The 25640-nt window shown below is 36.7% G+C and overlaps 2 protein-coding genes across 2 annotated transcripts; one reads left to right on the top strand and one right to left on the bottom strand.

The window, feature by feature from the left end:
- Positions 1-17: 17 nt before the first annotated feature.
- Positions 18-5543, bottom strand: LOC136808191 (17-beta-hydroxysteroid dehydrogenase type 6-like). Its single transcript, XM_067064728.1, has 4 exons — positions 5169-5543; positions 4681-4863; positions 2221-2460; positions 18-566 (listed from the first exon to the last, which is right to left on the bottom strand). The coding sequence occupies exons 1-4, from the start codon at positions 5500-5502 to the stop codon at positions 334-336; spliced, it is 990 nt and encodes a 329-aa protein (XP_066920829.1). The 5' UTR covers positions 5503-5543; the 3' UTR covers positions 18-333.
- Positions 5544-8750: 3207 nt separating this feature from the next.
- On the top strand, positions 8751-13395 carry LOC136808192 (uncharacterized). The gene is made up of 3 exons (XM_067064729.1): positions 8751-8841; positions 9166-10097; positions 13284-13395. Exons 1-3 carry the CDS (start codon positions 8825-8827, stop codon positions 13319-13321), a joined length of 987 nt encoding a protein of 328 aa, XP_066920830.1. The 5' UTR covers positions 8751-8824; the 3' UTR covers positions 13322-13395.
- The last annotated feature ends 12245 nt before the right edge of the window (positions 13396-25640 follow it).

Raw genomic sequence — 25640 nt, forward strand, 5'->3', positions numbered from 1 at the left:
AATATTGAGATAATTCTCACGATTTTGTGAGTACTATTTTTGCTATTTTACTGCCAGACTATGCATGTTGGCTGTGAAATACGCATTATTAGCGCTTCTTTGATGGGGGGGGGGGGTAAACATGTTAAAGGTGGACTTTTGAAAAGATAAGACGTTTTTAAACTACCACTGGTTCTTATTTTCGCAGATCACAACCAAATCCGCGAAATTTAATCCCCGCGATAATTAATCCCATTAAAGTTGATTAAAGATGATGTAATATTACTAGTGTAAATTTTACATGAATTATTGCACGACTGATGTATTGGTTGGTTGTTACGATGGTAACCACGTTCAGTTTGTTTTCTTTGGTGTTTTGATGGGACGTAAAAGAGGTACGCTCAATGCCATAAAGAAGTCTCCAAGTACAGTCGGTAAATGGGTTGCGAAAGCTGCTAGTCCACAATTAACACCAGTGATGTATCGACGCCTCGGAAACTTTGCCAGTAATGCATGCTTAATCACCAATGCAACTTCAATGATGTTTTCTGAACCGATACTTATTTGCTTGTAAAATGCAGTAACAACTGTCAAAAGAAAAGAAAACAAAGAACATTTATAATAGGTAGTGTTATTTCTATGGGATTAATTTACCAGCCTGGATGTTAAAATCATTGAGTTTCAAGTCCGAAGGGCTAGAGGCGAAGCTTTAACCCTTCTCAGGCAAGCGAAATTGAAGCCACTTAATCTCCCGTCCAAAACGCGCATAGAATGCGCCGTAATCGTGACGACGGATTGTATCTAGCGGTTCCTTTGTTTTGGAGGAAATCTAGTGATAGGTTTTAGTTTCAATCCAGCGTTTGTGTAAAAACTACGCGTGGGCGTTCTGGATGGGAAATAAGTGGTTTCATTTCCCATCCAGGAGTTTCGCCTCTAGCTCTTCGGGCTTGAAACTCAATGGTTAAAATATCCTTCAAAAAGCTTTTAAGTACCATAGACCTTTTCATGAATTACGTCACGAACATCACTTGCCTCGTTTTGAAATTATTGCTATGGTGATTAACTCCCAGTAGATTTTATTACAACTACTAGTACTTTCTATTCATACAAAATTCATTTAATGTCTCAAGGGATATGATCACTATAGAAATTGTTTGAATACGTCTATTGTATGGAGCTTTAATGGCGTTTTGTTCCAGTTAGTCTTTCCGCAAAGACCATCTGCATATATGCTATTATCCAGACGTTTGTTAGAAAGTCGAAACTCTTTTAGCCTTGTTTAATTCATAGACGAAGCGAGATACCCTGAAAAATTTACGAGGGAGTGCAGACGTTTAAGACAGATTCATTATCTTTTGAAAAAACAAAGACAAATATATTACAGTGTCGTAAAAACAGCTCTCGTCCATAAATTTTGCAGGGTATCTCGATACGCCTTCAATGTAGATAGTATTTTTTCAAAAAACTGTAAATTAATACTTTGTTTTTTTATGAGAATTTTATGGATCGAATAGAAACTTGTGACTTGTGATAAATATTTCATATATCAAAATCTTTAAAGAAATGAACACGAGAAAATTACAGATATTGATTACAACTGGACTAGTGAAACCCACTGGTCCACAATTTGCTGACCATGAGCACCGTAAACTGAACATGATCCCGATAAAGTATACATGTTTTTTTTTTATAAGCATAACGCTTATAAGCATATGAAGGCTCAGATTTGCAGATTTCCTAAGCATGAAGCATAACATAAGCATATACACTAGCCTGGGATATTTTTCAAGTAGCCAATCTCTTTCTATTCAAAAAGGTTTGCAAGTGGTCAAGTAAAAAAATACATTCCACGGCTAGCCACATTCCACTGCTCAAAAATTTAAATGCTTTTTGAATCGAATATTAACAAAATTTTAAAGATTTTACTAAAAAATTTGGTTGGGTGAATCAAAAGCATAATAATTCTTAAGCATACAATAAGCATATTCTATGTCTGGATGCTTTGAAAGCTTAAACATACTCGAGCCTGACCAAGGGGCATACACTTGCTTATAAAAAAAAAACATGTAATAGGTTACGGATAAACATTCGTGCTTCTGTAATTCGAATCTTTTTCTAATTCGAACTAAAACATCGGTCCCTTCAACTGGAGAATGATATAAAATAATTTCTGTAATTCGAATCTTTCTCTAATTTGGATTCCTTTTAATATCGAATTAAAGAGAGTCGACTCTAACTTACATTCGTGGAAAGTTTTCTCATCAATTTCATTTTGGATTTCATCAGGTTGTTCATTCCAAAGTTTCTGCCAATTACGTCGAACAGTCTCTTCATTTGTGATTGCAGTTTTATAATAGGATGGTTCAATAATGTGAACACTTATACCCCAAGGTTTAACTTCAAGACGTAAGCTATCAGAAAATGCTTCGGCTGCATATTTGGAACAATAGTAAGGAGCTGTATACGGTGGCGTGAGTCTACCTAAAAACCAAATGATAAACGTGAGCCCAGCTGACACACAACGTTGTTTCAACGTTCATCTAACGTTATATGGACGTTGTGAACGTTAGATAAACGTTGAAATAACGTTGTGTGTCAGCTGGGAGTACTGGGAGTATTATTCTGAGTTTTTAACGGGGATTTAGATTCTTTCAGCAAGCAACATTTCTCAACTTAATTTGTGAGATTGCAGTCTATAATTTGGAGAACTAGTTACTTGGTTCAGTTTGTCAAGTCCTTTCTTACTTAGTATACGCTTTTCTTATAAAAACCAGTAGTTTTATTGTTGTGGCTTGCCTGTTTTTAATTTGATGGTTTTTCCAGCCACAATTGTTTCTATCTCCAATTTTTTGGACAAAATCAAGGCTTTATACTCAGGTTCTACTTTTTGCTCCGGCCTAGGAGCCTTAAATTCTCTCTCGTCCGACGACGACGACGGTCAAGACATTTTTTGTTTGTTTATCTAATCCGATGATCTATTCCGATTTAATAAAAACGGATTATCTGATTCCAATAATACTGTGATTTGATTCTGGCCGAAAGTATTTTATTTTAAAGAAAAAGATGGCAAATCTCAGTGAAAAATTGATCATTTTCATCATTATTCATGATGTTTTGGACATGATTTATGAGAAGTTTGATGCATACTGGCTCTCTAACAATGTGGAAAGACTTTGGAGAAATTTTGGCCATAAATCGTCAGCTGATCGAATCGAGTGCTTAAATCTTGCATATGGCTAATAAAACCATAAAATTCTGTTGGTAACTTGACAATGAAACTTTCAAACACACATCCATTGGAATTTAAAAGAGAATACTAAAATTACAACATTACAGTGAAAATTTGAAAACGATCTGAGTAGTTTTTGTGGTGTTATGTTTATGGCTGAAAATGATCTTGTTTTGTATTCATCATTGTTGACTGGCGACCGTTCCTTTTGATTCTTCAAACCCGACACATACTTTTTAGAAACATATCACTATGAGAATTCAATAAAGGATACTAAGACACAATTCCTGTGTAAATTTGAACAAGAATGGAGAAATTTTCACAGTTTTATGGCTGAAAATGACCGTTTTTGGACTTTGTCGTAATTTCATCGCAGCTTGCGACCGTTCCTTTTGATTTTTCAAACCCGACACAGATTTTTTACAAACATATCACTATGAGAATTCAGTAAAGGATACTAAAACACAATTCCTGTGAAAATTTGAGAAATTTTCACAGTGTTATGGCTGAAAATAATCGTTTTTGGACTTTGTCGTAATTTCATATCGCGGCTGGCGACCGTTCCTTTTGATTTTTCAAACCCGGCACAGATTTTTTACAAACATATCGCTACGAGAATTCAGTAAAGGATACTAAAACACAATTCCTGTGTAAATTTGAACAAGATCAGAGAAATTTTCACAGTGTTATAACTGAAAATTATATTTTTTGGACTTTGTCATAATTTCATTGGCTGGGGCGACCATTCCTTTTGAATATTTTTCAAACCCGAAACAGGTTTTTTCCAAATATACCACTATTTATTACATACACACTATTGTACCATTTTATTTGGTTTATCCTACTCTTTTCCAAGTATTATCCCAACAGAAAAAATAATGCTTAGCTCAAAGCCGTGGCCTCTAATTTAGGCTATTTTTCTCCCCAAAATTTTATCCGGACAATCAAATCAACGGCGCATCATGGCTTCGCTATTGGCAAGTTTAGAAAAAAATAAATTTGCAGTATAAGAGCTTGGAAATATTCACTTCTAAATGTTTATATCCTTTAGCTCCAATTTTGAACTTTTTAGTCGAGGATGAGTATGCGGGGGTGGGGTTGGTTCTTTAGGCAAGAAAGTGCATGTGTAATCACTTAGAAGAGCTAAACTTCCAGCTGGTTTATTTATTTGTTAAGATTATTTCTCATACTCGCTCTGCAATAGAATTATTACTTTGATTTCTGATCTGTTCTGATTAGTAGTTTGTGGGCAACATTCTAAAACAACTAACTCAACAAGCTCATCTTTCACATCTTTTAATCTCTTAAGCCGGAGCTTCCAGCGCAGCTGGTTTATTTGATCCTTTATCTATGTAAGTTTCAGCAATTCTTTCTTTGTTCTTTACATATTGTTCTGATTTTTTGAGATGATTGAGCCTCATTGTTGTCATAAAGCTGTTCTAATGAAAAAATTATGAACTCTCATATTGTACCTCCTATACTAGTCAGATTGACGATACGACCACGTGACTTTTTCAATAATGGTAGCATGACTTTGGTAACACGAACAAGCCCCCAGTAATTCACTTCGAACGTTTTCTTCATTAATTCGATAGATTGCCATTCGATTAAACCATGGATAAGAATTCCAGCGTTGTTTACCAGACCATCAATTCCTAAAAAGTTAAAAGAAACACAAGTGAGTCTCCCTAACTCACACAATGGATCGGAACTCGCTGGATTCAATGAAAGTTCGAAGGTATGCCTTAAACGAAGGAGTTATAATAAAACTCAAATATTTAAAATTAACTCGAAAAATTAAGGTGCATCCTAACTCAGGTTTTCACAACTCGGGTTCTCATAACTCGGGTTTTTAACTCGGATTTCTCAGGCTTCATCCTTTTTAAGCCATGACTCATGGGGCATGGAAATCTCTTAAATGCCGAATTATAAGTAGGTAGAAACACCCAACAAAGCCTACCACCATTTTCTTCGATAATCTTCTTTGTATTTTGAACATCTTCATCTTTGGTCACATCCATGATAAAAGCCATCCCTTGAAACCTTGCGTCATTCTCAAGTTGTTTAACACCATCTTGGGTTAAGCAACCAGCAAAAACTTTACAATTAGATTCACTTAATACTAAAGCTGTTTGCAAACCAAAACCTGAATCGCAGCCTGTCACCAGAACATTTTGTTTAACTTTTGTTGAAATCCAATGGTCAACAATATAATTTATCAGAAAATATAACGAGACAAGCAGAATGAGAACTTCAAACCAAAAATATTTATTGCAGCATGAACTACCCTCCATGTTTATTTTCTAGATCTCTTTTTTGTTTTATGCAAAGGTTATATAGCTGATGTAGTACTGATGGCATCAAATTTCTTTTATAAACATTAACAGAAGACAACAATTTTCCAAATTATCTTATCAAAATAAATTGGTTTCAAATTGATGATACCATCAAAAGTAAAAGCCATTATTTTATGAATTTTAAATTCTTAGTACTTTTAAATATAGACGATATTGGCTTAACGAAATTCTCCCCGAATGATTACCCATGATGCATTGTGCAAAAAAAATCAGTAAGTCAATATTGTCCGTGAATTTTTTGCGCAATGCATCATGGGTAATCCCTGGGGGGGGGGGGGGTACTTAGGCAAAATGGGTGCCGGGCATGTGCGAGCCATAAGGGTACCTTTTCTCATTCCTCAAAAGTCTCTCAAAGGGGTACAAATTCAAAAGTTAGTCTCTGAAAGGGTCCCAAAATCACGAAAATCAAAGATTTCTCTCTCAAAGGGTCACGATTTCCAAAAATTTTGAGCAAAATTTGGTGAAAATCAAACCAAAATTTGGAAAAAATGGACCAAAATTTAGGAAAAAGTCTCTCAAAGGGTCCCAAAATCACCAAAATTTTGTCTCTCAATGGGTCGATTTTCGATTTTCGGCTCGGACATACCCGTCACCTCGCAAACCTAGTACCCCCCCCCCGGGGGGGTAATCATTCGGGGAGAATTTGGAAAGCCGATATCGTCTATTATTACTTGAAATAGTTTAATTGAAATGGGTTTCTTTCGAAAGAAATATTTTACATAATTCCCAAATCCACTTTTAATTATGGAAATGTCACTTTATTCGAATCGAAATAATAGACAGACTTTATGTTATGATTCTTTTTGATAAGCATTGGTGACATTTTTGAGTTGTCTTTTCAACGTTTCAACGACGGGAATAAAAATATCAACTTTGAACTTCATCCAAGATCTTGAATGGTCGTCGTTGTTTCTTTTCTCTATGTTGATTGCGCCCCGGGGGGGGGGTACTACCCTTGTCGACCGACAGGGGTGCTCCGCTGAGGTTCGAAAAATGGACCCTACGTGGGACTCGAAATTTGCGCAAAAAGTGACCCTGAATGAGACTGAAATTCCAAAATTTTCTCAAATTTTCTACTTTTTCCCCAAATTTTCCAAAAAAAGGCACCCTACGAGGGACTGATTTTTCTATTTTGGTGTTTTTGCGACCCTACCTGGGACTCGTGGAGGTTAGAAAAGGTACCCTGACCAGCGGAGCATCCCGTAACCCATCTTGCCCTAGTACTCCCCCCCCCCGGGGATTGCGCGCTGAATATAATCTGGATTGGTCGCCACAGCGTCAATATACGATTTCGACGTGTGCTTTTGTGTTGTTTGTGTATCCCTTCAATAAAGATTTGACTAAAGTTCGGGCAAACTGGCAGCTGGGACCAGCAGCTGGAGGCAACTTTAGAAGATTTTGATATTTGGCGCCCCGCCATGAAAAGTAAATGTCTCTGTAGATGGTGCGGTCCTATCGTCTACTACACAAGATTACAAAAAAGGGAATAGTTTAGGACTTAGGAGGCGGAGTAAGCAGTGGCGGGTTAGTGAATTTGTAATCAGAGACGTCTTTTTGTACCCTTTGTATTTCGGTGCCCCCCCTCCCTCTTAAAAAAACCGCTATGGGGGCACCCCTCCCTCCCCTTCCACCACACTACAGTCTGTGATACTGTCACAGACCTCTAGGTTTGTGATTCCTCTTTGTAATCATTCCGGTTATTCTCGAGGACAACGTCAAAATCATTCACTGGGTGAAAACCGAAATTTCAAGTTCATTGGAAATACCAAAAAAGACCTAAAAATGTCTGGAAATCTCACTTTTTTTGGTATTTCCGAAGGTATGGAAATGTCAAATTCTCAAAATTTGGAAACGCCACTATGTGACATTCGCTAAATTCCCAGACTTTGAAATGTCAAATTTCCTGATCTTTTTTTATGTTTTAAAATTCATCTTTTTGGGGATTTCTTGAGGAATGGAAATGTCAAATTTCCCAAATTTGGAAACGCCACTATGTGACATTCGCTAAATTCCCAGACTTTGAAATGTCAAATTTCCTGATCTTTTTTTATGTTTTAAAATTCATCTTTTTGGGGATTTCTTGAGGAATGTGGAAATGTCAAATTTTCCAAATTTGGAAACGCCAATATGTGACATTTGCTAAATTCCCATAACTTGGAAATTTCATATTTGGTATTCCTGGTATTCCTTATAATTAAAAGTCATCTTTAATAGGTTTTAAAAAGCTTCAAATTACTATGTGAGGAAAGATGACCATAAAATCTTCGTTAATCTAATCATTTTACCAACTTGACGCTACAAGGATACAAAAAATGGCAAACCAACAAATAATACATAACATTAAATATTTATTTAACATGTTTCATTTCAAAGCACAAAGATAAAAAAAGCTATGATATTGTATAAAAAATCCATCAAATCCACCATCTCACCATCAATCAAATTCCTGTCGAGTCTAGTTATTAGAACCTTGCATACAGTATTTGAAATTTTGTGTACAATAATCTGTTGAGTGTCATTAAAATCATTAAAACTGTGATTTCTGAGATTTCCGATGAATGTTTAGTTTACCCATTCTACAAGTTTATGTCTGGAGCGAAGGAGATATGAGTTTTAATTAAGTTTTCAAGCCACTGATCTGAATGGTAAAGTCTGTCATTCTGAAGCGTAATGTATCAATACTCTGTCCATTGGATGTATTGGAAATCCAAAAGAATTCAATTTAATTTACCGACTGCAAGATATTTCTTCGAGCAAAGGCTTCAATTAAAAGTCTTGAAGGTACAGTAGAATGATTCCATGGTTGCGTTGTTTGGTTGCTGAATTTGTTTCCATTTCAAGTATTGTTTTTTCTGAAAAGAAAATCAAAACATTAAATGATAAGAAAATATATAATTTTACAAGTTAAAAATTCATAACCAACACACAACTTCATCTTACAAAGAACTTTCGAGAAAAATAACGAAATAAAATCGAAATTTTTCACATGTTCACTCAAAAGTCACATGATTGAAAACTCACATATAATTGGCTCAACACTATGTTTATTGATTTAAGATAATAAACCACATTTTTCTTTCTTTCACCATAGTCTTTCACTCTCTTTTGTTGAAAATAATAAACAAATCTAATATGCGATTTTATGACGATAAAATCTCCGCCAGATAAATACTGGAATATCCGCCATGACTGGCAAGAAATAAAAGTCATAACTCAAACCCACTCATCCTCTATTCGCTTTATCTCGCAAACAAACAACATGTCTTCCGTAGAAACGTAAGTGATACTTTGTGGTTTTAATCCTTTATTACCCTATCAATCACTTATTTTCATAAAGAAACTTGATATTAATCGCTTCCCTCATTACTTGAGGGGGGATTAATGACTTATATTGGAAATACTTTTCCATTGTTACGCAATTGGGAAGTCAGTTTATACAGCTCTTCAAATTCGTATTCAACAATCATCCCGTGATTGTAAGAATCGTTATCCAAGTAGTTATTTACTTCAATCATTCAGTGGTTGGGTTATTTCAAGTTGTAATCTTACAATCAGTTAATGATTGGAGATTCTCATTATGTTTTCACGTCTATTTCGTAGACAACAAGTTGATGTCACTGAAGCCTCATCTCCAATTCAAGAAGAGAATGGTGATGCCCCCCCTAAAAGAAAAGCTGAGAATTCAGATGTTGGACCGGAGAAGAAACTCCAAAGGTTTGAGTTAATCGAAGAAAATGCTAAGGCTTGGGAGCTGGCAGAGGACCAGGCAGTGTACGTGAACAAATACTTGTCTAAACATCTTAATCAGAAGGAGCTTAAGGAGAGAGTACTGGATGAGTACCCCCCTCCAATAAATATGAAGACAGTACCAATCTTGGATACTCATATTAAGGAAATTTTACAGGAGAATGGGAAATTTGATGCACTCCATATTGATAAAACATTAAAGACTGTTCAAGACAACCTTATGACAGTTTTTGGCCCGATTTGCTATGTGTGGTCCAATCTTGAACACGCAAGACGTGAAGCGCTGGAAGCAGGCGAGGAAGATGATTATGAGGAGCCCTGTAGGCTGTTTGACAAAGGTATCATTCTTTTGGCCCAGACATTCAATAACATATCGTATCAGAGACGCCTAGCTCTGTTGTCTAAGTTGATTAGCAGCCAACCTGCTGTCAAAGAGATTTTAAAAACTCAGTCAGAGACATTGGACAACCCTGGAAACTCCTCTTTGTTTGGTCCATCATTTGATGAGACATTAGCTAAAGACATTTCAGTACGTGGTAAGGCGAAATCTGCATTTACTGCATTAAAGAATGAGAATGCAAAACCTGCACCATCTGGCACAAGACGGGGTCGTGGCGGTGGATATCCCAGGGGTCGTGCAAGTCACATGTCGAGAGGAACAGGTTTTCGCAACTTTGGTAAAAGATGGCCCTTTCGTGGGGGCCCTCGGCTTCAGGGCAGTTCAGGTCGCGGTCGAGGGCAGTCATCAACCTGGCAAAATCAACAACAGCCCCAGTATAGGGGAGGTAAGAGACATTTATTCTCTTTCAAATTTTATTCGGGTAGAGAACCTCAGGTTCTGTCATCCAGCGGTCAAAGGGATGTTCCCAGTAACACCACAACATCACATAAGTCCTGTGGGGAAAGTGCAACACTTTCTGCCAAACTGGGAAGTTTTGACTCAGGATCCCCAGGTACTGGGGCTGGTAAAGGGTTTCAGGATCCCTTTCGTGGAGGAACCTGTTCAAAAGGCAATACCCCCTATGTGTCCATTGAAACCAGGGGAGGTGATTCTAGTGGAGAACGAAGTGAAGGAGATGCTTCAAAAGGGGGCAATCCAGGAGGTCCATCCAGTAAGGGGTCAGTTTGTGAGTTCCATATTCATAGTGGAGAAAAAGGATGCAGGGTATCGACCTGTGATCAATTTGAAAAGGCTAAACCAATACATACCCTACCAACACTTCAAGATGGAATCTCTGGACCTTCTGAAGGATCTTCTCCAGCCAAACGACCTAATGGTCAAGGTGGACTTGAAAGATGCGTATTACTCAATTCCTCTGGCAAAGGAGTCTCAAAAATTTGTAAGGTTTCACTGGAAGGGAAAACTCTATCAGTTCCTATGCCTGTGCTTCGGGTTGGCCCCTGCTCCTCGGGTATTTTCAAAGCTTCTAAAAGCTCCAATGGCCCTATTGAGGAGACTGAACATTCGCTTGATCATTTATCTGGACGATATTTTGATAATGGGACAATCCCAGTCGGAGATAGACATGGCAAAGGATACCCTTCTATATGTACTTCAGTGTCTTGGGTTTACAATCAATCTGAAGAAGTCTGTTCTCATTTCTTCAAGGGTAATGGAATTCCTGGGGGTAGTTATAGATTCCGAGAAAATGATGCTATTCTTGCCAGAAAAGAAAAAGTCTGCAATAATTTCCCAATGTCAATCTATAATGGGGAAGGAGAAAGTTACCCTTCGAACCTTAGCAAAGATAATAGGGAAGTTGTCATCTTCAGCAGTAGCAGTTCTCCCTGCACCACTCCATCTCAGGATTCTCCAGCAAGCCCAAATAAGAGCATGGGTAGTGAACAACAATTTCGAGGCCGAAGTGGCTGTTTCGAAAGAGATGAAAGAGGAACTTTCATGGTGGGTGGAGAATTTACACCTAAGCAATGGAAAAACCCTGAGATCATCTTATCCCGACCTGGTTATAGCCTCGGATGCCTCGAAGAAGGGATGGGGCGCAGTGTGTCAGGGTCAGAGGACAGGGGGACCTTGGTCTCTTATGGAGAGGGGAATTCATATAAACATATTAGAATTAAAAGCTGCACTACTAGCAATTCGAACCTTTCTAAAAATGTTTCCTTGTACCCGGTTGCTCCATCTCCAAATGGACAACATGACAGCACTATCCTATGTAGCCAAGATGGGGGGTACCAAAAATGCCGAGCTCTGTCGCCTGAGCAAGAGGAGATCTGGGATATTCTTTTGCCCAAAGGGATCACGATTACAGTCGAGTATCTCCCGGGAGTGCTAAATGTGATAGCAGATTACGAGTCGAGACATGTAAACGACTCAAGCGAGTGGATGCTTTGTCCAAACACATTCCTCCAGATATGTTCGGTCCTGGGGTCACCAGATATAGATCTTTTTGCATCGAGAGTGTCACATCAACTTCCAAGATATTTTGCTTGGAAGCTGGATCCATACAGTGTGGGAAGAGATGCCTTCCAGACCCAATGGACGAATCTCAAAGGGTATGCATTCCCCCCTTTTTCTCTAATGGGAAGGGTTTTGAAGAAGGTAGACATGGAGCAAGCGACAGTCTTAGTTATCGCACCGGTGTGGCAGGGACAACCCTGGTACCCAAAACTCCTTCAATTAGCCATAAGGAATCCTGTAATTCTTCCATTGAAAAGGAACTTGTTAAGGAACCCAAAAGGGGAGGTTCATCCCTTGTTGGCCAACAGCAATCTCAGACTGGCAGCGTGGTTGGTTTCAGGGGACAAAACTCGGACATTGAACTTTCAGATGGGGCTTCCAATCTTATCAGGTTCTCCCGCCGAAAAGGTACACGATCTCGCTACCAGTCCTCCTGGTCAAAGTGGGCTAGCTGGTGTTCTAAAAAACAAGTTGATCCAGTTCGATGCTCTGTGACTCATGTTCTAAACTTCTTAGCAGAGTTGTTTCAACAAGGTCTTCAGCACAGTACTATTGCTGGTTATAGATCTGCCATCTCTGCGTTTCATGATCCTGTAGATGGGGTCAAAGTGGGAAGTCACCCAAAAGTTACCAGTCTTCTATCAGGTGTTTTTAATGAGAGGTGTCCAAAACCTAGATTTTCTTTTGTATGGGATGTTGAGACTGTAGTTAGGTACTTAAAGTCTTTAGGTAAGAATCTTGATGACAAGATGCTCACTTTGAAGCTGACAATGCTTTTAGCATTGACGTCAGCATCCAGGGCCCATGAGATCAAATACCTGAACAAGGATTATATGCTCAGAATGGATGAAAAGTTTGTCTTTCGATTTGGGGACGTTACGAAAACCGCTAAACCGGGAAAGATGAAGCCAGCAGTTGAGTTCAAAAGGTTCCCATATGATTCGGATCTATGTGTACATAGCTTTCTTGACTTATATTTTTCTAAGAGGGAAAGTTGGGGCAAGGGCGATGGCCAGATGATGGTTAGTTACAAGTCTCCTCATGATCCTGTTTCGACATCAACAATTTCCCGTTGGATAGTAGATATACTTAAACTGTCTGGGGTGGATGTTTCAAAGTTTAAGGGACATTCCACTAGAGCCGCTACTACTTCTAAGGCATTAAGTTTGGGAATTTCTACCAAGGAAATTTTGGAACGGGGTAACTGGACCAGGGTGTCTACCTTTCAAAAATTTTATTCGAAGCCTATTGAAGGCCGTGCTAAGGATGGATTCCAGGAAAAAATTTTATTTTTAACATGAGAGGCTTTGAAGAGAGGATGAGTGGGTTTGAGTTATGACTTTTATTTCTTGCCAGTCATGGCGGATATTCCAGTATTTATCTGGCGGAGATTTTATCGTCATAAAATTGAGGATTGTGCAAGGGCCGAAGGCCTGCAGTGCAATCCAGATTTTATAAGATAAAATCGAAGCCAAAGATAAATACTGCCCACCCATCCCACCCTTACGTACAACATATCTGTTACATTTGTCTTCTCGTTATCTACTTTCAGGTTACACCAATCGTGGTACATACAATGGATTTAGTTAAAGATTCCCATTACTTTGTTAAAATTTTTTCATCCTAGCTTATTACTCAAAATATATCGCTACAGTTCAACCGAACTTTATTACTGTCGTCTGTTATTTTCTTGTATACTGTTTGCTCGAAAAGCCTATAGTTTTTAGTTTAAATTCAAAGATAGAGTCGAAGCTGTTTAGGTATTATGGTTAAAAGGCATTCTTTGTTTATCGTATTTAGGGTTTGAGTTATTTCATTTTATTTCTTGCAAGTCATGGCGGATATTCCAGTATTTATCTTTGGCTTCGATTTTATCTTATATTTTATCTAGCCTTCGGCCCTTGCACAATCCTCAATTTACGTCATAGCAAAGATAGTTCAAAATAAAGTCTTAAGGAGAGCAATTACTTCCATATAAGGAATAATAACAGGAAAGAAACACTTTTTATTTGAATATATTTTATTCAACCTTCTTTGTTAGAAAAACTTTGAATTTTCGACCGTTTTTCACAAAATTTGCTGAGTCGTGACCAACATTTGAAAGAATCTTTTTCCATTTTTGTGATCTTAGGACTGCTCTGAAAAATTGGTGAAATTCATACCCTTTACATGTCATACAGTGTGCATTTTCCTCAATATTTCAACCCTTTAAGAGCGAAAAATCTTTTTAAGAATCTCTGAAAATTCATCTTTAGTCTTTCTAGCGACTAAAAATTTGAAATTTCCTGAACTTTAAAAAGCGCTATAAAAATGTGAAATTTCGAATTTTGAAAGATGTGAAAATATAAACTTTCAGATCTTTTTGTAAATTAAAAGGTCAGATTTTGAAAATTCAGGAAATACGACTATTTTTGTGAAAACTTCAGGAAATATGACATTTTGAAAAATTTGGGAAAGTGATCTTTCATGGTCTTTCTGACATTGCAAAATTTCGGATATCTTGACATTTGAAATTATGAGAAATGTCACCTTTTTTTTCTTTGGAAATCTTGGAAAGTTCATCTTTTAAATGTTTCTTACGACTCAGAAATCTCACATTTCCTGAATTCTAGAAGACCATAAAATGTGAAATTTCGAATTTTGAAATATCTGAAAATATCAGCTTTCAGATCTTTTTGTAAATTAAAAGGTCAGATTTCGAAAATTCAGGAAATACGACTTTTTTTTTGGAAATTTCAGGAAATATGACATTTTCCAAATTTGGAAAATTCTTGAAGACAGCTTTTCACCCAGTGATTTAAGGGCTCTGCTGGTCAAAGTGAAAAATTAATTTTAGAATTTGAAGATAAAACCTTATGTTTTCGCTTCTTTGACATGTTTAAGAACAAACTGCTTTTGAAAAAATGAATTTAAGTATCTACATCATGAGTAATTAAAGAATAAGTGTGGCATGGATCTTAATAAAATATCATAACGACTCAATTCATATACTTTTCACAAAAAAAGCTTAATCTCCTTGGGGAAATCATTTTATTGTTTCAAACTTTTTTTAAGTTAATGACAAATAATTTCTTTATTTAGATGTTTTCGGAAAAATTTTCTATTTGGCTACATCCCAAGTTATAGCTGTTTTCGTATGGAAATTTAGTGTAGAAAATTGCCAAAAATGAGGTTTTTTGGAAATTTTAAAGGGAAGATACTTCCACAAAAATTTTCCGAAATTGTATTTTTAGATACTAAATAGATACATCACCTAAACCAAAAAAAATCCAAAATGTTTGATTTTTACCGAGATTAGGGCTTTGAAAGGTGAAATACTCTTCTTCGAAAAACTCTTCGTTTTCTTCTTCGTTTAATTTTTTCATTTCAATTTTTCGATTTTTTAATTCTAAAAAGGTAGGTTTAACAGGACATATAATAAAAAAAGTTATACATTAATCTTTTTAAAATGCAGAAATTGCCATTTAAGTTGGTGTAAAATCGAAAAATTGGGTATGTCCAGAGCCCTTAACCCTATTGAACCTAGGCTTTTTAGGCGCGGTTCAGATCTAGGGGGGGGGGGGCTTTTCCTGTACCACCCTTTAACTTTAGATCTAGTGAGTCTTTTTGGATGAAATTTGGCACACAAGTTCCTTGTCACGTAAGGTAACTTTTGACAATTTTTTTTTGATGACGTCACTCATACTATTGTATTCTAACAAAGGCTTTAGAAAAAAGTTGCCTGAGTTTAAAATGCCTATTTTATCCTAAATATTCAATGAAATATGGTTTAACTGATATATTTGAACATTAAAAATAAATTTGTATTGGAAAAGTGTCAATTTTTGTGACACCTTACTGTCAGAAATGTCATCATGCTCAAGGTGTGAAAATCTTTAGGTGTCAATTTTTATTTATTTTGAAGTTAAATAAAAGTTAGGAATTTACAGAAAATTTCACGGCAAAAGCTCTATTATTTCAGGAGCTATTACCAATATAGTTTGACCTCCGAACAAAAAGAGCCCCCCCCCTAGTACGAATAGGGTTAAATTACTGGTTCTTAACCCTTTATAGTGCCAGGGTCATTTTTTTCTGAGTTTTTAAAAGAAAATCGCTAGTTCAAACTTTAAAGGCTTATATCTCGAGATCTAGAAGGAATTAGAAGCTTGTTCATAGCTTGTTGGATAGCTTAGAGTCTTCTCTTTCTTTTCTTTCGCTGCTGGATTAAGGAAGAGCAAGGTGGGTGGCGTCTAAGGGGGGTAGGTAAGAGAAATGAAAGCAGTCAGGCCCGCTGCCTGAACTGAACCGACCTGCCTGAATGATAGAAAGGAGAAAAAAGTTTCCCGCGTAAATCAGCGTTTGTTTTGACTGTCTAAGCGAGACAAACACATAATTTATGCATAACTGATAAAACGACTTGATTGGCTCTCATACGAAAACTTTTTCACTCTCCTTTACATTGATTGCCAATTTGGTGCGGTAAGTAACGCTATGTCTCGCTTACCAAAAACAACTCGCAAATCACAGACAGATAAGCAGACAGAATAGACAGTGGAATTGCTGGGTTTTCTTTGGCCTTGTCTTATCCAGTTATCTATCTTTGTTTGTTGTTGTTTTTTTTTACTTGTCACTGTATTATATTATTTAAATAAGATGAAACCTTACGTCCATATATTCATGAACAAGTGTTTTTTTTTTTTTAAAGTCAAGGATTCTTTCACACTTCATTTCAATTCAATTCGTCAATTCAATAACAATACCGTGAAAAAGGGTAACTTGCATCAGTGGAGGCTAACATGCATATACCCCAATTCACAGACCAACTAGAGCAGTATTACTTCTCTTCAAAGTGTTGACATGGAAACATTATGACAAAATTACTTGGCAATAGCAAAACATACCTTTGATCAGAATCACTTTTCTTTTCCCACAACAACATGTCACAAGTTTCGAAGAGCGTGATTGTAAATGTCTTTCGCATGCTCTCCTCTGCACACTCTCCCTCGTTTTTGCCACTTGTTTAAAAAATATTTCAAAATGGGGTGGTTTCCATAAGGATGCGTGTACTTACTTAGGGTGGTCAGGCCAAAATTTTCCCCTCAAATTTTGAAAACCAAACTAATTTTATTTGAAAGTCCTTACCTTTGTGAGAAAAATGAAGGGTCATTTGTTAAAATTGGTTAAGTAGTTCCAAAGTTATTCCATTTTCAAACCACAAAAAAACCACCTTTTCAAAGAATCGCCTCCTTACACCACGCCAGCAAGAAATAATTTTCGGAAGCACCAAAATCGCGCCAAAAATGGCGGATGAAATCTAGTCTTCCGTGTGGCGGGGCGTGAGGAGTTTTGCTGGCGCGGTCTGAAAATCGGCCTGATGACTGTTAAACTTTAGCCTATCGCTAATGAGCTGGAAATGATAGAAAAATCGAAATTTCTTCTTTTTTCTCGATTTAAAGACGGCCCGTAGATTTATCGAAAAGGCTACCACGTGACAAACTAAAGTACGATCTTTCCCACGTTTTATAAAAAAAACCTTGAGTCTATAACTAATCCAGCTCATTAGCGATAGCCATTTGAAAAATGGTGGTCAAGGTAGACGGTGGTGCCACGAATTCCGAGTCGCCATTTTTTCACCTTGATGTCTAATAAATGGTATATCTTTTTATTGAAGGTAGCTAATGGGATGGGGTTTTTTTCTTTGTTTTCTCTGATAAATTCTGAGTATTCAAAAAAAAAGAATGAACAAGTTTGGAGTTGTTAAGGATAAGTTATGATGGATGGAATGTTCTAATTTTGATTTTCGACTTTTTCAACGCAAAAAATCCCGACGAGTGCGCACCCTAACTTACTTCTTTTTGCCGCCCCTTTCTCTCCAGGGTATGGCTGAAGGGTGGTGAATATTTTACCGAGTGGATGGAGAAACCAGGCTCATATCTATCAACCAATCATATTTTGGACTAATGACGTAATCGCGACTCGGTCTTTTGAAAATTCTTAGTAACAAGATGTCAGATTATGAAGCGTGTAAGAATGAGGTCATTTGGGAAACGCAATTTATGGTAATTATAATAATCTTTCCTCAATTAATTACATGTTTTCTTAAATTTGATTTTCATATACAAGGCGAGAAAACCATGACCAGACAATTTAGTCTGTGAATTGGGGTATATGCATGTTAGCCTCCACTGATGCAAGTTACCTTTTTTCACGGTACCTTTCTTTTCTTTTCCTTTGCAACAATACAATGCCACCAATTTGACACAACTCGCAGCGCTGTCACGTAGAGTCCCCTGCCCAGTTGGTGACCGAATGTCTTTGAACCAAGAAAAGTCATACAAAAACGTAACAAACCTGTGGAGAATTTCTTTTGGTAGTTATCTGCATTGACCTATTTCCCATACTTCTAGCTGCTTCTAGAAAAGAACGAGTAGAAACCAAATAGACCTTTTCGCCTTTCCATCCGCCATCTTAAATTGTATGCAAAAATACAGGAATGAAAAAGCCGTGGTTGGATTTAGTTGAAAAATATGCAAAACATATGCAAGTTTACAAAGATTTAAAAGACAACAAGCATCGTATAAAGAAATATTATAATCTATAGAACAATAAAAGATGGAATTTCTTAATGCAAAAAGAAATATTTACAGAACCAACAAAAGCCTTTTAGAAATTTGTTCTTAAAGACATACCGTAACTTGGTCTAATGTCGACAACCCTCCTCTAATTCCGACACCCTTTTTATCAGCTGAAATTTATAGAAAGGTTGAAACTGTTTTTCTTTGCTTAGTAGTCAGAGAGGAATAATCCTTTTTCAATCAGTGATTCAAGCGTTCATATTATTCCTTTCTCTAAAGAAGGGTGTCGGAATTAGATGAGGGATGTCGATATTAGACCAACTTACAGTAACATATTCTGTTTTCATGCCATTAAAAGATTCCACGAAGAAGGAGTACACCAGAGTACACATCAGTTTTCAAAACACGAAAACTGAAAGCAGTAAATTATGACGTCACACATTCAGCGGGTTCAGATCAATGTTTTGATTTGATTGTTTGGCGGTTCTATTCCCAGGAGAATAATTTACCGTCAGCCAAAGGATTATTTTTATACCTTCGCGGGTGATTTTTCAGCTTGAGTTTATGTCTAATGTTATGGTTTTTTGAAGTGCTTGTTCTAAGAGATGAGCGAATTTGATTATTTCTAGTTTTCAAAAGAAGGAAATTTAATCTTTTTTCTACAAGATTACACTTTAATATAATGCCAATTATACATGTATATAAGTTTTATAATGATACTTTCTTTTTGCATATGTTTTGCATACTTTGTAAGGGAATTTCACTACAGCAATTCGGTTACCATAATTTTTGCATACAATTCAATATTGCGGATGGAAAGGCAAAAAGGTCTATGATCCAACTTTGCACGGAAACACACAAAAAAATGGCTACCTGTGGACAAAAAAGCTTTGTAAGAAAAAGCGCTTCAACTGCCACTCCAAAAAATACTTGTCCAAAACGAGGAGTATGTTAGAAAGCATTTCTATTAAAATCAGCTCGATACAGTTTTCTTCGTCTGAAATATTGCTAAAAAAGTTGATGCAATCAGTTTTGAAATTAAACGTTCAGTCTGCGACCAATAAAATTAAAAGTAAGAAAAAGGAGACTCTACATTGCGATCAAAACATTCCAGACGCGTAGAGAAAAAAGAAGACTTTATATCACAATCAAAACATTCAAGGAGCATGTTCGCGGTCTTCAACTTGACAGCTCTAATGCAAAGTTTTTTCTAATGCGAAGTTTCTAGCTCCGGTTTGAAATAACAAAGGAAACCGGTATATATTGAAATTTTTATCAAATGAAGACTCTCCATATTTACAGACAGTCACAGATATATATGTAGACAGCCACTTTCAAAACAAAACAAAAACAAACTTTAGAAAAAAATGGGAAATTCTGAAAAAGCATGCCAAAGAGAAATGTAATTGAATTGTAAATGAGCTATTTTAAAACGAAAGAACGAGTGCAAAGGAATTTAATACGGGAAAGTTTATACACAAAAAATTATCGACTCCAATCAAATATAGATGGACTAAAGTCATGAAAATGCAATTAGGCGACACAAAACAGATTTTTTCGACCTTTTTAGAATATATTTTTTGAGTCCGCCAGTTAGATTCGTAAAGCTTAAATAATTGGCTATATACATGAATAAAAAAAGATAAAAAAATTCACTCCATTAAGAATTAGTGAATAAGAATTAGTGAATAAGGAAAAATTACAGATGAAAAAGTCAAAATCAAATGTTTGGCGAGCTATAACTGGTGGATATCAACAACAATCAATCCTGCCTTGGCTTGTTTGTATGTAAAGTCTGAAGACCACCTCATCGAATAAACTCTGGCGCTTCAATCAGGCTGCACTCATCCCACAGTGCAGCCATTCAGCTAAGTGACTAATACTATTTACAACTATACTCTAACATCATGCGACAAGATTCTTCATTGTAATACAATAAAGGAAGTACATTTCTCAAATTACTTTTGCTTTTATACTCTCCTGCACTCCATTTATCATGGATCAAAGTGATAATTCCCCTGAGGTAGATCAGTCCCAAAGATGTACCAAAGAATTGGAAACTGAGGATCTAATAGCAGAACTTTGCTTTTATGCCTCCTTGGATTCTGTAAAATTCTGTTTGCGGAAGTATCAATATGGCAAAAGTGTACTAGACATTGAAAATGACATGTACAAAGAAAAACTTGACACCTTAAAAGAAACTGCAAACTTCTTGAAAGTGCCAAAATATAATGAAAAAACCAAAAGATCATTGTCACATCTGATCATCTGCAAGACCTCTTACCGGATAATTGCTCCATCTGCAACAGAAGATATAAAATTGGTCTTATGGAGCTCCCGATCCTTGAATGTGCCGTTTGTGGTCAAGGTGTACACAAACCATGCTGGTTAAATCTTGCTACGATTCCCACAAACAACACCAATATTGATGAGGACACTGACGCTGAACTCTTCAAAAGCTTGTATAACCCTCTAAATCTACCTGGAATGTTCTACATTTGTCATGCTTGTCAACCTAACACAATCCCAAGTGACAGTGACGGTGACAATAAAAGGAAAAAGAAAAAAGTCACTAAAGATGCTGCACCATCTATCCCAAGTCAAGACAGACCACCAGAATTATTAGAGACAGACACTGAAGATGTTGTCCTGCTGTCAACTCAAGATGCTAAGGATAAAGAGATTAATACAAGAGAAACACAAAACCAGAATCAACAAGATGATTCTGGAAGCAGTAATAGAACTTGTCGTTTCTACAAGAATGGCAATTGCAAGTATGGATTCAAAGGAAAAGAATGCAAATTTGCGCACCCAAAAATGTGCCGAAAATTTACTCAACATGGCACAAATCGCTACCTTAATTCAAAAGGGGCCTAAGTCCAGGTACCCCCCAGTTCAAAAGGGGCTTAAGTCCATTTTTATGAAATTTGAGATCTTTAGTTTTTCTCAATCTCTGGCTCATTTGCTCTCTTTTGATGTACATAACAAGTAGTTTTTAAAGTTAAAAAGGTTCAAAACTTCATACTGAAGCTCTGATAAAAGTGATGTTTAATTCAAAAGAGGCCTAAGTCCATCATCTTTTTACAATTAAGGGCCTAAGTCCATCAACTTTTTACAATAAAAAGGCCTAAGTCCACCAAAATAATTTTGTTAAGTTTTGAAGAGGCCTAAGTCCTATTGAATTGCAAATGGGCCTAAGTCCATGCATCCTAAAAAGTTTAATTGAGTTTTTCTTTATTTTACTGAGATTGTCTTTTCTCTTTATCTTGAATCTAGGTGTAAGTGGTTTTATTTTGGAGTGTCATATGTGCAGGTTTTGAACTCTAAAAGGCAGAAATTAACCCTCACACGTTTTTCAAAATTCATGTTTAATTCAAAAAAGGCCTAAGTCCACTCTGCAAGATTTACTAAGTTGCACCTGTTACATACAAAAATACATTCCTTTCAAACGAATGCCTTTTCATTGGAAAAACAACTTATAGCTATGGCTTTCAGAAAACATTTACTTCAAAGCTTTACCATCAAAAATGGTTTCAGAATCAAGGAAAAACTTTAATTGCAATTTTCTCAAAATGACCCAAATGGACTTAGGCCCCTTTTGAATTAAGGCTCACAGGACTTAGGCCCCTTTTGAATTAAGGTAGCGAAATAAACAAAGAGGATGCAATCTTGGAAAAAAATGTAAAGATTTCCATCCCAAAATGTGCTTCGACTCAATACGAAAAGGAGAATGTTTCGCAACATCCTGCCGTTTTGTTCATGTGAAGGGAACCAGAAGAGAACCCATTATGGTTAAAAACACAGTAACTCACAACAACAACAAGCTATTGACAGAAAAAGATGATGAGATCAAATCCTCTGAACCTGATCATTTTTTAGAGATTGTCCGTCTGATGAAGGAAGAAATCATGGAGACACTGAACAAAAAGATCACCTCAATCGAGAATCATCTTCATCACCTTCAGCAGACGCAAACCTCTCAAATACCCCAGTTTCCGATGCCAACTGTACCGATGATCAGGCAAATTCCTCACCAAGCAAACTTCAATCCAATTCAGTTCCAATAATCAACAACTTTGCTTTTTTTAATGTACAAGGACTGTGCCGGCAAACTGTTCCAAGCAAAGTTCCTTTTATCGAAAATAACATATGTCATAAAAATTTACTGTTTGTTGGCCTATCAGAAACATGGCTCAACAACCATAAAGATGCAGAACTAAAAGTAGAAGGTTATACTTTGTTCAAATGTGATTCATCAGGCAAGAAAAAATCAAGAGGGAGAGCAACTGGAGGAGTCTGCTTCTACATAAGAGATGATATAGCTGCTTCATGTGAAATAATCTACTCCAATAAATCACCAAGTGTACAACTCCTTTGTGTTTACTCAAAGTCTGAAAATTTGACTATGCTTGTAATATATAGACAGCCTGATGACAAGAGTAATGGAAATCCATCAACAGCTAAAGACCTTCTTACACCGCTCAAAGGTGCGAAACAAGCCCTTTCCGCCTTGGAACCTGTCCCAAACATAATTTTTGGTGGCAATTTCAATCTTCCAAAGTCAACATGGCCTGAAGGACTACCCAAAACTGGATGCTCTATGGAAGAAAGATCAATGCTGAATGATCTAAATCGATTTTGCAACGAGTTGTTCATGTCCCAATATGTCAATCAACCCACACAAAAATGGGAACACCCTAGACCTTGTCTTCACAAATAATGAAGATCTTATACATGACTACTCAATTTTACCAGTGTTACAAAGCACTTCACATCACAGTATTGTTATGGTATCAACTAGGCTCAAAGTTCAAAATTTTGCTAGTGATGATGATAAACCAGAACCACGTTCCAAATTCAACGCTTTGAATTTCTTCTCAGATGAAATTCATTGGAATAAGTTAAAAGAAGAATTGAATCAAATTGACTGGGATGTAAAACTTTTTAACATTGATGATCCACAAGAAATTCTTGAAAGTATCAATCAAATATGTTTGAACGTATGCAGAGGACAAATACCAGTCAGAACAACCAAAGATACCAGGAAGAAATCAAAAGTTGAAAGATATCGCCGCTCTCTTACAAAAAGAAGAAGAAAAATTACAAAGCAATTTTTAAAATGCACGTCCAAATCAAAGAAGACTAAAATAACAAAGGAACTTTTGACAATTGAAAAGGACTTACAAAAATCATTTAGGGATTCCAAGTGTTATGTTGAAAATATAGCAATCAATTCCATTAAGAAAAACTCAAAATATTTCTTTGCTTACGCGAGAAAGAAAGCAAAGATAAAAACGAAAATTGGCCCTCTGCTGAACACTAATGGTGAATTAACGCAACGAAGCAAAGAAATGGCTGAAATTCTGTCAAGACAATATATGTTTCCGTCTTTAGTGCACCAAAACCATTTGATATATATAATGCTGAGTGAAAATGATGAAGTCAACGTAGATATCATTTCAGATCTACAAGTTACAGAAGATGATTTAATAAAAGCAATCAACGATCTGTCCCAAACTGCAGCACCAGGTCCCGATGGTTTCCCTGCAATCTTTCTCAAACAGTGCAAAGAAGAACTTTCCATTCCTCTTTGTATCCTCTGGAGACAAAGTTTGGACAAAGGGATTGTCCCAGACAAACTTAAAATTTGCACAATCACACCAATCTACAAAGGAGGTAGCAGATCACTGGCATCAAATTATAGACCAGTAGCCCTAACATCTCATGTCATCAAGATATTTGAAAAAGTACTCAGAGCACATATTGTAAAGAGGCCCCCCCCAGCGGACCCAAATTTCACGCATTCACGCAAATTTTTTTCGCAATTCACGCATTCACTCAAGTTTTTCTCGAAATTCATGCAAACCCAATTTCTTGGGAAATCGGGGAAATTTTCGGAAAAAATCTGGGAAAATGTCAAAAATAGTGGTCTTGTACATTTCGCTAAGTTACGTAATTTACGTAATTTCCGCCATTATGGAGTAAAATGTTCGATTTGCATAAAAAAGTATGACAATATCGTACAGACGTACTTGAGATATTATTCGACCGGATCTGGTCATGCACTTGAGAAAAACTTAACTCAGTAGTGATTTTTTGCTGTAGACCTGACTATAAAACACCGTGTTTGGTAGCGTCATAAGAAGCCCCCAAATAAAAGAAAGCGTTACGTAATTTTTCAACTTTAATCACATGCCATCACGCAAAATATTTTATTCTTCTAACTTGTCACGATCGTTTGGAAAAGGTGAAGCTTCTGCAGTTAACGTATCGTGATATTAAGTGAAAAGATATGCGCCGCAGGCGGATTATGACACCATGATGCTTACTCTGTCGCTCGCGTTTGGCTAAAAATGCTCTCTTTAACACCATTGAAAAAGAATGTAGTCTAAATTCGTTAGACTCTAACTTAGAGGCAAGGTACGATCGCTTGATAGCTTATAAAATGAGGTAAAAGAATGAACATTTGTTGCGAGCGAAGCGATCAAAAAAATTTAAAAAGAAAGGTTTTAATCAGGGCTCGCGAATTAATTTCCTAACGTGGAGGGGCCGAAAACATAGTGACTAAGGAGGCGCAACCATGTTTTGAGCCGACAGGAGAAAATTTCTATTTTTACCCTCTGATGTGCTTAAATACGACTCCATTTCAGACTAATTTTGCCAAGAAATCAGGTTATCGAAAGTCTACATCATGGGTAAAAATTTCTTCGAAATAAGTTTCTTTTTATTTGCAAAAACGTGGTGAAGTCATGGCCGCCTCCTGCCCCCAGTGGCTCTGGCCCTGGCTGGCCCTGGATCACTCATCATGCATAACCATGGTTTTATCTTAAACAAACACTTTCAAGGGGGCAAATTAGAGTTATTTAAGATCGAGCAAAAAAATCTGGAAATTTAAGGTGTCTGCTAGATTGCTAGAAAGCGCATCTAAATCATGAATCGTTTTATAAAATAGAGAATTTGAAAGTTGCTGATTTTTTTGTGCACCTTCACCTGGCATCCCTTGAATTTGGGATGGGTGCGCACCTTGGGGTTTTCTACAAACTGTGAAAAGGAAAAATTCACGCGTTCACGCAAAAAACAGGGCAGATTCACGCATTCACGCAATAGAAATATGGATTTTCACGTTCACGCAAGTTTTTTCAATTCACGCATTCACGCAATTTTTTTTCGATTTTCACGCATTCACGCAACCAAAAAAGCCCATTCACGCATTCACGCAAACCGCTGGGGGGGGCCCCTGTAAAGCACATGGATGAAAATAATCTGTTCAATCCCAACCAACATGGATTCAGAAGCGGGCGTTCATGTTTGAGTCAGCTTTTGGAACAATATGACCTGATACTAAATATATTGGA

Source organism: Clytia hemisphaerica, unplaced genomic scaffold, assembly GCF_902728285.1.
Source record: "Clytia hemisphaerica strain Z4C2 unplaced genomic scaffold, Clytia hemisphaerica genome assembly, whole genome shotgun sequence".
Lineage (NCBI taxonomy): Eukaryota > Metazoa > Cnidaria > Hydrozoa > Leptothecata > Clytiidae > Clytia > Clytia hemisphaerica.

What these genes read in the sequence shown, in the direction of transcription:
- LOC136808191 (XM_067064728.1), bottom strand. Translation starts at nt 5,502, where the DNA reads ATGGAGGGTAGTTCATGCTGCAATAAATATTTTTGGTTTGAAGTTCTC. An exon ending in CAATCTGACTAGTATAGGAG is followed by an intron (nt 2,461 to 4,680) that starts GTACAATATGAG and finishes TTTGGTTTTTAG; the next exon opens with GTAGACTCACGCCACCGTAT. An exon ending in TGAGAAAACTTTCCACGAAT is followed by an intron (nt 567 to 2,220) that starts GTAAGTTAGAGT and finishes TTCTTTTGACAG; the next exon opens with TTGTTACTGCATTTTACAAG.
- LOC136808192 (XM_067064729.1), top strand. An exon ending in ACAGCCCCAGTATAGGGGAG is followed by an intron (nt 10,098 to 13,283) that starts GTAAGAGACATT and finishes ATCTACTTTCAG; the next exon opens with GTTACACCAATCGTGGTACA.